This window comes from Lethenteron reissneri, chromosome 20 (genome assembly GCF_015708825.2).
Source record: "Lethenteron reissneri isolate LAM-NWPU_2019-01 chromosome 20, ASM1570882v1, whole genome shotgun sequence".
Classification (NCBI taxonomy): Eukaryota; Metazoa; Chordata; class Hyperoartia; order Petromyzontiformes; family Petromyzontidae; genus Lethenteron; species Lethenteron reissneri.
Window position 1 is genome coordinate 6093806 of NC_083798.1, and position 12263 is coordinate 6106068.

Genomic DNA, 12263 nt, shown 5'->3' on the forward strand with positions numbered 1-12263 from the left:
TCCCCCCCATTGGGCGTGGGCAGCAAACGGGATACAAAAAAGCATCCACAAATAGTATTGATCAGTGTGTACATAAGCATTACAGTATACATAGAATTTTTAATTACATCCTATACATTTTATTTGTATTACAATTAACCAATTCTAAAGTGATTAAACACGCTTGTATATGATTCACTATTTGCATATTATTTACAATTAAACCATACATTTTTAAAAATATATTTTCAAATGTAGTACCGACAAAGTGAACTTAAGATTGCCAAGTGATGCATTACTCAAACTAGTTGCATTCGATATATTGGGCGCTATTCTCTATGTACAAGATGATAAAGTACAGCACTTTTGTGTGAAAATAAACAACAAAAATATGTTAATGAACCCACCTAATCTCAGGTACATTTTCGAATTGATAGCGACTCCTTTAAAACCAATCGATAAGTATCTCGTACCAAATTAAAATTCCAAAATTATTTCGAATTTTCTTTATTTTAGAACCACTTTAACAATTATGGTTTATTTGTTAGTACAACACTCGTTCACCGAAGCTAAATGAAGGAACTTTGTCGACCGCTCCCTAAAAGCAATCCGCAAACGTACGAGGCAATTGAAGTGCGGGGCCACGTGGGGGCGGCACTGGGCCGCGCCATTTTTAAAACCCCACCGTTGACCTTTGACCGCCGGAAATAGTTGAATCGAAACTTAACAACAATATTTTTTCTTAAAAAAAACAACGCTATATTATTTACTTGCACCAACACACACAAACAACAACGATCGCTTAATTGCAGCCAACTTACGGGAGTAGAAAACTAGCGGTGTAATTTTAAAGTGTATCGGACCCACCGCTGTTTATAAGCCACCGTTGCCGTAGAGACGGAGCACGCGGATGCAGCCGGGGTGAGTTTGCCATGAATCCGAGAACCAATTTCATTGACACGACGAGAGTTACTAAACAAATATCGTCGTCAATATCGCCACGTCACTATGACCGGGGGTTGGTGGTGGTTCGCCCCTTATAATCACTCGCTTCACGAGTGTTTATGTGAATCATTTGCGAGTCTGACAACGCGCGTTCGTATCCACGATTCGCGGAGCCGAGAGACGAAAACTGCAGTACAATTTGGGTTTTTTGTTGTTGCACTTTCCTTGATGATGATTATTATTATTGAGAGTATTGTTGTACCTGTAACGTACCGACTCGGCATTTGCTCAATCTCGAAGACGGAGAGAGAGAGAGAGCACGACTCAGGCGCGATGGGAGTGTGAAAGCAGTCTAAGCTAAAACTTGTTTTATATTTTAACAGGTAAAGCCAACGGAGCTGTATAGCTATTTTTTCAGAATTGACCCGACCAACACAAATGATAGCTCAACGAAGTGGCTTATCATCACGTGGAAATGTATCACAGCCAAATAATCTCAATAAATAATCTAAACTCATTATTAGAAAAAGCCCGGCGTTCCGTTTGTCCGTTAACTAAATTATTAAGAGCCTTTCAGAAGGTCTGAATCAAAAAGTTAAAGAAAATATCATCCATAATAGAGGCTGTCGCCTGATGTAGCCAGTTGTAATTACTGGCGAAACGTCGTACTTAGATTGTAAATGTTGCGGCTTGGCTCTCCAACACAACGGGTGTGCTGTACTAGTACACTACACCATACACTACACTACTCTACACTATACACTACTCTACACTATACACTACACACTAGTGCTGTACTAGTACACTACACTATACACTACTCTACACTACACTATACACTACTATACACTATACACTAGTGCTGTACTAGTACACTATACACTACACTACTATACACTAGTGCTGTACTAGTGACGAATTTTCCACGTTCTGTTTACGTGACAACCCTTGCTAGCTGGTTGTGTCGGGTGGTGGCGGGTTTTAACGACACATTTATATATTTACGCGATCTAACCCAAAACACCTCTATTATGGAGGTTTACAACAATTGTCGACCCCCCCCCCCAAAAAAAAAGTACATTTCTTTCGTAGGCAAATATGCCTACACACTCTACATAGAGTCCAGATGTATTTTGTAGGCATATATGCCTATATCTGTCTCCCCCCCCCCCTGTTTAGACATGTCACTGTCTGACTGGTCGGTTTAGTTTGGCCAGGGCTGCTGGTGAACAGGCGTTCACCAGCAGCATTCACAGAATTTCAGGAAATCCAAGAGGACCCATTTGACGCTAAACTTAACGTTTATCTGATGAACTTTTAAGGTACAGCCCGTTAGTATCTGCACACATGGGGGGGGGGGGGGTGGAAGAAGAAGAGGACATCAGTGGAGCCGCGAAGCACCGAGAAGCCCTCCTCTGTATTCGCTAGAACACGGCGGTCGTAGCCTGCCGAAATTCTCGTGTTTCTAAATGTGGAGGGGAAAACCGGAGGACCCGGAGAAAATAAATCTACGCGACCACAGGGAGGGTATGCAATGGAGAGCGTAATACGTGTGGAAGCAAACCAGAGTACCCAGAGAAAACCGATGCGAGCGATAGGACAACACTCTATCCCGTACAGCTGGAACAGAGACCGGCCACATTTTTGCTGTACTGGGTTCTCCTGGCACCACCTTGACGCCCACGGGAAGAGAGTTTCGTAATATGTGTGTGATCCACCGACCCTCGCCTCCACGGTGCCCCCATTTAATGAAAGAGAGTTAATGAGATGGTTTTAAAAATATATAAAGCTTAAGACAATGTATCGGGGTTGAATCTTCAGAGGTCGATCAAATAGGTGCCGATTTCGATTTAAAGCTTTCGTGACTGCAGGGATTCATCTTCTTGGTTCTTTCGGTAAAGTCACGTAGAAGGGAAGTAATAAAATAATACAAATTAAACATAATAAAATAATTCTCACGACGTTTCGTCCACAACGCAAGCAGCCGTCCTCAGGTGAAGACCAGGTCTGTCGAGGCGACAGCGTCTGAATGACGGCTGCTTGCGTTGTGGCCGAAACGTCGTGAGAATTATTTTATTATGTTTTATTTTTATTATTTTATTACTTCCCTTCTACGTGACTTTACCGAAAGAACCAAGAAGAAGGTGCCGATTTGTTGGGTGTCACCATTGCTCGTCGTGTTGGTAGACTTGCTGCTGCCATACGATTGTGGAGGTAATGCGTGTCAATTCTCGTTTGAGTGTGGAACCACTTTGGCTTTGAGTTTTGGCCAATGCTGGTCCACAGATGGTCATCATCATCAGTGGGCCCAGTGCAGAGAATGTAAAAAATTCAAGCGGCGGGTTTTGTTGGAAGTCACGGAATGATAAACTTTTTCACTTTACAACAGAATCGAGAACAGGGAAGATGAGGTTCACATTTCACATCTCATCATCATGTCACTGTCAACCCACTGCTGAGTGAAGGCCTCCCCATGTCACCACCATCCCTCATGGTGCTACGATGCCACAATCCATCTCCATTGCAGTCTTACTCTCGTGCGTGTTCTCGTTATTGGCTGCCATGCATTGTCCACGTCTACAGTGTCCTCGCTCTGATGTGCAGCTGTGGTTCATTGAATGAATGAGGTGAATCAACGAATGAGCGAGTGAACGAATGTCCATTGCTTATGAAACAGGAAGTACTCATTGAAATTCGTTATTGCTGTTGGCAAGATGGATTTGAGTTATCAATTGTCTCTAAAAACTACAAAAGGGCCAGTCGGCATGAAATTTTCGTAACAAATTAAAGTAGGAAATTTGAGCTGTGACAAGGACCTGCTGATCATGATGATAATATCATCAGGACTAATGTGCACTTTGCATCAAACAAGGTGTCTGTTATGTCCTTTTGCGGGAGTAAAATTGTCATCTCCTTGAAAACTGGTGGCTCATTGGCATGCACGACAAACACCAGACTTCACAGCCACACGCGTTGTTATTCAGGGCTTAATTTACATTACTAGTTTGTTTTGGGAAGTCGAGTATGTTAATCATATATTTTTTCCCTTCGACTGTTATGCTTCTGTTGTGCTGTTCGTTCAATATCAGGGTAACCCAAGTTTGTTGCGTCTCCGTGATGGATGGTGCAAGCTGCTCATAAAATGAATCCAGCTAAGTTAGGGAAATGGACACTGAAACTTTGCAGCCATGAGATTTCTATCAATCCACCAATTTCCACGCAGTCTTTTTAGCGCCAGAGAAAAATTGATTGCATACGTATGCTCTCAGTTCTATAAATCCTCTTCGCTAACAGCTGCACTGCTTTGTAAATAATGCTCTTGCACGTATTGTGGGTTAGTGTGTATACGGAGCCATCAATTATATGTCAGGTTAGCTTACCATGTTATAGTCTCGATGGAAAGGCTTTTTCGACCTCTCTCGTGAATATTATAATTTAACTGTTATGACGTCTCTGTAAGCATGGCTGCCTTAAAACTCCCCATGATTTTGCATACAACTCTTAAAATGATGCCTCAAAGTGAATAATAAGCAATGGCAGAAACTCACACTGCATTTCCTGAGGTTCCACTTATCCTTCACTTTTCGATTTAAAGCTTTCGTGACTGCAGGGATTCATCTTCTTGGTTCTTTCGGTAAAGTCACGTAGAAAGGAAATAATAAAATAATAAAAATAAACATAATAAAATACAATTCTCACGACGTTTCGTCTTTCCGACAGACCTGTCCGTCACCTGAGGACGGCTGCTTGCGTTGTAGCTGAAACGTCGTGAGAATTGTATTTTATTATGTTTTATTTTTATTATTTTATTATTTCGGCTATTGACAAATGTGACGGTCAAAACTAGACCAATTTTTTTTTTACTTATTGTTAAATTGAAATGTGGCCTCCAAATCCTGACAATTTATCGAATCACAGGAACTGAGAGGGGCAAGGGGTGGAGAGAGATTGGCTGGAGAGCCATCCCTATATATTTAGCTTTATACTCCGTTTGCTATCACGGATCGATATCCAATTCAACCACTTGATTGTCGCGTCATCGAGTTCAATCAACCTTTTCATTCCACCTTCGAGCTGCCGTAAGGGCAGTCAACAATGTGGACGTCTGTTTGTTGGGCATCTCCACATGCCACCTCTGAGATAAAAAAAAAAACAGGACATGTCATGGCAAGACGAATATATCGCAATACCGAATGAGGAGTGAACTCATTTCTTTAAAACTGCTTTTTGTGTTTAGTTTCTTGTCCTTCCCCAGCACTTCCGATAAGCATGGTTGTCGACGTACGGTGCGAAGGAAGTTTTTCTTTCTTTCAATTTTTTCAGTTTTCATTTATTTGGAATAGCCCTGTGAGCCATTTGGCTCTTGAATCGGGTGCAACCGCAACAAACAAAAACATGAACTTGACTGGGCGAGTTCAACATACACACATACAAACACGTAAATACATTGTCGTGTGCGATGTATGACGAGCAGCTGACAACCGGTATTTTTAACGTCTCTAGCCCAGCTTAAATATACGCTGCCAAGCTTGGTGGTGTTCATTCAGACGCTGTCTTTCCGACAGCCCTGTTCTTCACCTGAGGACGGCTGCTTGCGTTGTGGCCGAAACGTCGTGAGAATTGTATTTTATTATGTATTATTTTTATTATTTTATTATTTCCCTTCTACGTGACTTTACCGAAAGAACCAAGAAGATGTCTCGGGGAGACATTTCTTTTTTCCCAGGAGAGCCACCTCACCAATAGGATGTCCCGGCAAAGCCAGGTTTAAAGGTGGCGACTTCTAAGCTGCGTACGCAGCTGCAAAGGTGCAACATCAGCGTGTCGCTTCAACGCAATGGCATCTCCCCTGTTTGTTGTTCTGCAGTCGAAGCCACGGCGATGGACGATGAGAAGCTGGACTGGGCGAGCCTGGAGAGGGAGTTGCAGGCAGCCGTGGCTGCCGATGCCAAATACCAGCGTGAGAATGAAGCCAAGCTGCGAGCCATCACGCAGAGAGTGGGCTCTTACGAGGAGTTCAGGTGCTGGCGAAATGGTGCTGTTTTGTATACTTTGTTTTTGCCATGCTCCCTCATCACACGGGGCAGAGTGTCCTGGAAGTTTCGCAAGTTACTCTCTAGAATGCCTGCACTGACGTTTGTTGTTGTGTGTGTGTGTTATTGCTCTCACTGTAGAGGAGTCTACCAGTCGCCATTGACATGCAATTAATATATCATTTTAATATCATCATCCACGATATATCCACTGGGGGATGAAGGCTGACCAACACCATGTTGGTTATGGGGCTTATTTGACCGGAATTCACTCCACTGGTCAGTGTGGGTTGGTAACGGTGGCATAGCTGTCAACCCATACGGTTTAGACCCCGTATTCTTGTACAGGGAAATTGAGTTGAGATCCATACGGCGTACAGCCGTTTCAACACGGGAAAAAACAAATATTTGTCTGTATTTCTCCCTTATGATGGGACTTCATAGCATGAAACGTTGAGCTTTATAACGGCACGGGGTGACCAATAGTCTAGATTGGTCTGTAATGAGGTAGGCACTGATAAGGGGTTGACAGGTATGCAGTGGGGGAGCATAGACGTTGGAGCATAGTACAGTACGATAATGGATTTTTGTACACTGCCCTCTGCTGACAATCTGGCCTTGCAGCAGCCTAAGGTAACGGTTGCATGTAAGCTTGTTACGAGATAGAACACATTCCCAGCGATATGGCTCTGAGCAATGAACGTGTGCTAATTGACATGGGTGGGGTGGTAAGAGTCTGCAATAGACATTGCAATCCTCGGTGTGAATTATTCTGACACCCAGTTTGGTATCAAACTAATTCAAGAAAGCTGCAAAAAGTGAAAACCATGTTCCCAAAATTCATGATTGTTGTTTTAATTGAAAGTGAACACACTTTAGCGTAACTAAATTAATATAAATGTTTAGGAACAATAAACTACTGCCTCGACGTGGGCTACAGTATGCAATGGTTTGGTAAGTAACGTTTATGTTTGATTTAAATGATTTATAACGAAATACACGAACTAGGCTTCCTTTCACACAGGTGAACAATATATGTTCAGTCTGCAATGGGTCTATAGCCATTTTTAATTGACAAAAACACTAAATCTCTATCCAGTAAACATTACATCTCTATACAATCATGGGTTTATATTCTCCCCCCAGAAAATTTGATGAATTGCAACACAGCTCGAGGTAGCGATTACATTCCCAGTACATTCATTTACTTTCACATTACGGTGCCTTGTAGTGCCTCTAGGTGGGTCACATGTGAACCAAATACACACAATGCATGCAAAGCTATCGATTCTCACGTACAATTCCGTGCAAGTATTACAAGCGTAAGAACATGTTTTGCGAGCTTAAGAATATTTATTTTAATGGACAAATCGATGCGTCGTTGCACCCCTGCTGCCCAGGGACATTGTGTTGGCATCGCACCTGAGGCCCTTGGAGACGTGCGACAAAGTGCGACTGGGCGGGGACGTTCACGCACAGCGCTGGAACGCGTTCGCGACCACCAAGGAGGAGGGGAGTGATGAGTCGCAACATGAAACGCCACAGGTCTGCCCGTACGTGTGTGTGTTGAACTTCTTTCGCGCCGTACGTAGCCAAGCGTGCTAATCGGAGGTGCCGGGGGAAGGACAGCGAACTAAACACAACCGCACCGTTGGGCAGAACACATTCTTTTGGGTTGAACACATTCTTTTGGGTTGAACACATTCTATTGGGTTGAACACATTCCTGCGGAGGGAGCTGGTAGGAACGTAGGGTTGCTCGGTCAATGGCCAGGGTCAACGGCAGCGTGGTGTATTCCGCAAATATGCCCGACTGTGAGGGCGGGCACAAGCCGGCGTGAGTAGGTTAAACGTTGAGTTTTATAAGGGCATCACGGGGTGACCAGCCCCTCCCCACCCAGCCCCACCGCTCCCCACCCCCCCCACCCTCCCCACCCACCACCCACCCTCCCCACCCACCACCCACCCTCCCCACCCAGCCCCTCCCCACCCTCCCTTCCCCACCCAGCCCCACCCTCCCCACCCAGCCCCTCCCCACCCTCCCCTCCCCACCCAGCCCCTCCCCACCCTCCCCTCCCCACCCAGTCCTTCCCTCCCCACCCAGCCCCTCCCTCCCCACCCAGCCCCTCCCTCCCCACCTCCTCCCTGCACGACGGACGGACACAATAATCCCCTGTGGGCTGGTGTAACCAGGAGGTTCCTACCAGTATAATTTGAGTTTCTCGGGGTAGCTTATTGGTCAGAGTACTGAGGTGGCACTGCTGGGATTCTAGGTTTGAATATGGGCAGACACCCACGACTAAACTCGGTGGCCAAGTGGAGTGAATTGATGGTTTCAGCCCAGTCACTAACAACTGCACAAAATATACATGGCGTTACATTTGGGTTTTCACCTAATTTGGGTAAGTTTCACTTCTTAACACTTAATAGTTTCTACAGGGTATGTAACAGGTCAGATCCTCGTGTGGATAATGATGCCTTTTTTATGTGACCTCAGAAGTAGTTATGTGACGTTATCGTTCTCGGCCATGGAAATTGGAGACTGGACATTTGTTCATCGCATGACATGATGCCGATAGCACAATTAGAATGTGATTGAGAAGGATTTTTGTTTAACAAAGCTGTCCCTAAACATTGATTATTTATAGTGCTTTGCCCGCAAAGTTTATATATATTTAAAGTTTAATGTAACCTGTTTGTCTTCAAGACAGCTGTCGGACAGTTTACATTTCTGTTGGCAAATATTCACAGGGAAAACCACGCAACTTAAACACATCAGTAATGGCGAATGTATACAGTACACAGAAATGCGGTTCACTGTGAAGTCAACATTCATTCAGTGCACTATAATCCTCCACTCAGCCAGTTTGTAAATAAAAGAAAAAAATCTATAAACTAGTTTGGCATATCTGATTTGCTTAAACTTTTCATGTAAAACCAGGTTTAAGGGGATTCCTCAAAACATTTCAAATTATAACGCAACTCAACCTGGTATTTTCAAAGTTTCTTAGTCTAAATATTTATACTATTCCATGTAATAAGAGGGCTAGTGTAGGTTCAGATTGCAGTCCCAGGACCAGAGCATAAATTGGTACCACCAAGGTGACAAAGCCTTCGCAGTGCTAGTTTATTTTTGTATGATTCATAGCACTCGGGTTGCTCTGACCCGAAATGTTTTTCTGAGACCGCCATCGGCATGCTCCTTAGTCATTCACTTGACGGCTTGCTGGCCACGGAATCAAGCCCCTGCCTCCAGAGCGCGCTGACAGCTTCCGAACGTAAACTACTCGTATGCAATCGTTATCACATCACAAACCTTTATCGGTCCTATAAATAATTTGGCACCAATAAAATGTTTCCGCCGTGGGTGCCAGCGACAAGAGATTTATGCCAATCCTGGCCCATGAAACGCAAGTTCCATTTCCCCCGGCGACTCTCTCCATCTCCGCCACCCCCCCCCACCCCGCGCACTCAGCCGTCGAAGGAGCTGCCGTGTACGGCGCTCGAGTTCAACCGCGACTGGCGCCGCCGCTCGTCCCCGGACCGCTATGCGCTGCTGTTGCACGTTGGCGCGCGGCGTTGCCGTGACCTCTTCCGCGCCGAGGTTGGCTTTGGGCTGCTGGGCGAGGCGGCCGTCGCGCTGGCCGAGTGCTTCCGTGACGAGGACGCCCCCGTCGTGGCCGAGCTGCTCGGAGCCCTCGCCCAGACCCCGCGGTTCAAACTCAACGTGCGCCTCCTTGGCGGCGCGGAGTTGGAGGCCGTCCGGAGCCTCTGCCGGCGCTTGGGGTCGGCGTGCGAGTGCCGGGCCACGGAGCGATCCGTGCCCGGCGAGGAAACGGCGCCCGGGAGCGGCCCGAGAAACAACGACGGTGCTGGCCGACGGGAGGCGGAGAGCAGAGGCGTTGAGAAAGAGTTGGCGTCAGTAGAAGGGTGGCAGGCAGTGGGCGGGGGAGCCCGGGAGCTCACCGCAAAGTCGATGAACCATGAAGACTGCCTCACCTTCGAGAGCGTTGAGGCTCTGAGAAAAGCCTTTGGAATTGAGTGAGCATGCCAAGGATACAATGGGGCTTTTAAAGTTGAGAATTAAGGCACCCAATGGAAACGTTTGTTCTCCACCTACAGCTGGTCATCCACATTTCAACACGAGCCATTAAATAACTGGAGTTTAAAAAGAGGCATCTGCTGTCTCATTAATCAGTTTTTTTCCGTTTTATTTAATAGTTGATAACCAGTCCCCCTGTAACGTTTTGATATACCACTTTTAAATTAACTACAAGCATATAAATGCTGCATGCATTGGTCTGTAATGACAGCAAAATATATTAATTGAATTGTCTCTTTGTAGTTAATGTGCCTTACAAACCAGCCCTGTAGCGCCGTGTCTTCAAGAGTTCTGTGTTGTGGTCAAGTATAATTGGGGTTTTTTGTTTGAGTAATAAAGCCATTTTATCTCCACTTGCCATTGTTATATTTGACGTAACCATCTTTAGCGTGTTAAATATTTTATCATACAGAGCTCTGTTTAATCTTAATGAATGTAGACATTCATGCGAAGCTGCACACGGTCGCAGATGGTACGATGAATAATTGAACATTCCTGAGAACCAAAATTATGATCCTTAGAGCATGGATAAATTGGCTCAGGAACAAAGCAGGCCAACAAGTACTTTATTAGAAAGCTTCATTGATTTGTTTTACTTCCTGCATTAATAAAGTGGTACAAAATCTCACTGCACTGACAAAGTTATGCCACTTAGCTATCACAACCGGTTTATATCCAATAGTTGAAATATTTGCATGGATAAGAGCACCCATACACAAATCTGAATCCATGATATTTTCATCAGTCAGGCTCAACAATCTTGCAACTTTCCCATGAACCTCAAAGGCTTCTGGACATATCTTTGGGCTTCTATTTTATTGAAGACATCTGCCTTGTTTACCATTTGACCTATACAACCTTTCAAACGGCATGGGAGGTTTTAAGAAGTGTTGGCTCAAGGGAGCCCCCATAGGCCGCCACTCGTTGCTATGAGCAAAATATAAAGTGAGTCCATTTGTCCAAAGATACTTCACATTCTTATGAAAACTACAAAACCTATAAACCGATCACTCCGAAACTTACCACACAGCTCGCCAAACCATTACTGAGCCCTGTGTAGTTTTTAAGCAATAAAATACGTTTTTTTTAAAGAGCACGTGCTTACAATGTTTATGCTATGGGTCAGCTCGTTGACTAGTGCTGTAAGTTTGCACAGTTGCCATGTTTGTGTGTTTTCTTGTTTTCGTGTACACAGCCTTAGCACGGCCGGCTGAATCCTGTAACAAAAAAAAAGTTTAAGCTCTGTTCATGTACTGGTTAGCCAGCTTGTTAGCCCCTTTTGTATACGCAAATCGCACAACCTTTATAATTGCACCGCTCAACACAACCGGGCATTATAGGTGTGGTGTCAAAAAAACACCGCACAGCTCACACAAGCGCGTCTTTGCCTAAATCACCTGGAATGCGCCCCGGTCTCATCAGAGTCTCGGAAGCTGGCAGGGTCCGGCCTTGATCGCTCTCGGATGAGCGACCACCACATTCACTCCCCTGAACTGACCAGCACGGCGAAGAATGGCCAAACAAACCTCCACGGCGTGGAAGGCCTTCATCCAGCAGTAGCTTGATAATGTGCAGGTTTGCTACGTAACCAACACAGATGCAGCAACCAACAAAAGCAATGAACTGCATCTTTTCCCAAGGTTTGCTTCTTATTCCAATTGCTTTGCGGTATTCTGGCTTTGACACTTGACATTTCACCCCATCACACTATCAATACGGTGACAGAGAATGCAACAGGAAACCCCGCAAACGTGCACAGACAAGACTCGTTACAACCGCTTAATTGCCACCTTTTCTGGAATAAACAGAAGAGTGCACTTACAACGTTCGGTTTCGTTTCACTGCTTTTATTGACAATGATAGCTTCAGTTGACATCACTTGTTCCAGCTGTCACCAACAATAGTGATATTAAAACGTAGTCAGTGCAATACTTATCACAATATGCCCAACGACTGCACTGTACTCTGCTCAAACACGTAAAGCGCTCACATGCCATGGAGAAAAAATAACACGAACGCAAGTTGCACTTGAGCAAACTTAATTAACAATAATAAAAAAAATCATAAATTGGTATATATAAAAGAAAAACCCTATAATGAAATAAATACGCTTTCATTATATTACTGCCATATATAGCGAGTCTGAAATGGGTCGTTTTTTTACATACAGCAGCTGAAATGGTGTTGCAAATACTTCCATAAAAG

General features: G+C 44.6%; 1 protein-coding gene across 2 annotated transcripts; it reads left to right on the forward strand.

The window, feature by feature from the left end:
- Positions 1 to 749: 749 nt before the first annotated feature.
- On the forward strand, positions 750 to 11680 carry CCDC103 (coiled-coil domain containing 103). 2 transcript variants are annotated; one of them, XM_061554670.1, is made up of 4 exons: positions 750 to 900; positions 5792 to 5945; positions 7358 to 7502; positions 9432 to 11680. In XM_061554670.1, exons 2-4 carry the CDS (start codon positions 5806 to 5808, stop codon positions 9999 to 10001), a joined length of 855 nt encoding a protein of 284 aa, XP_061410654.1. In that variant the 5' UTR covers positions 750 to 900; positions 5792 to 5805; the 3' UTR covers positions 10002 to 11680. The 2 variants fall into 2 exon arrangements, with proteins under 2 accessions (XP_061410654.1, XP_061410655.1); XM_061554671.1 differs by lacking the exon at positions 750 to 900 and having other exon boundaries at positions 7358 to 7510.
- Positions 11681 to 12263: the final 583 nt, after the last annotated feature.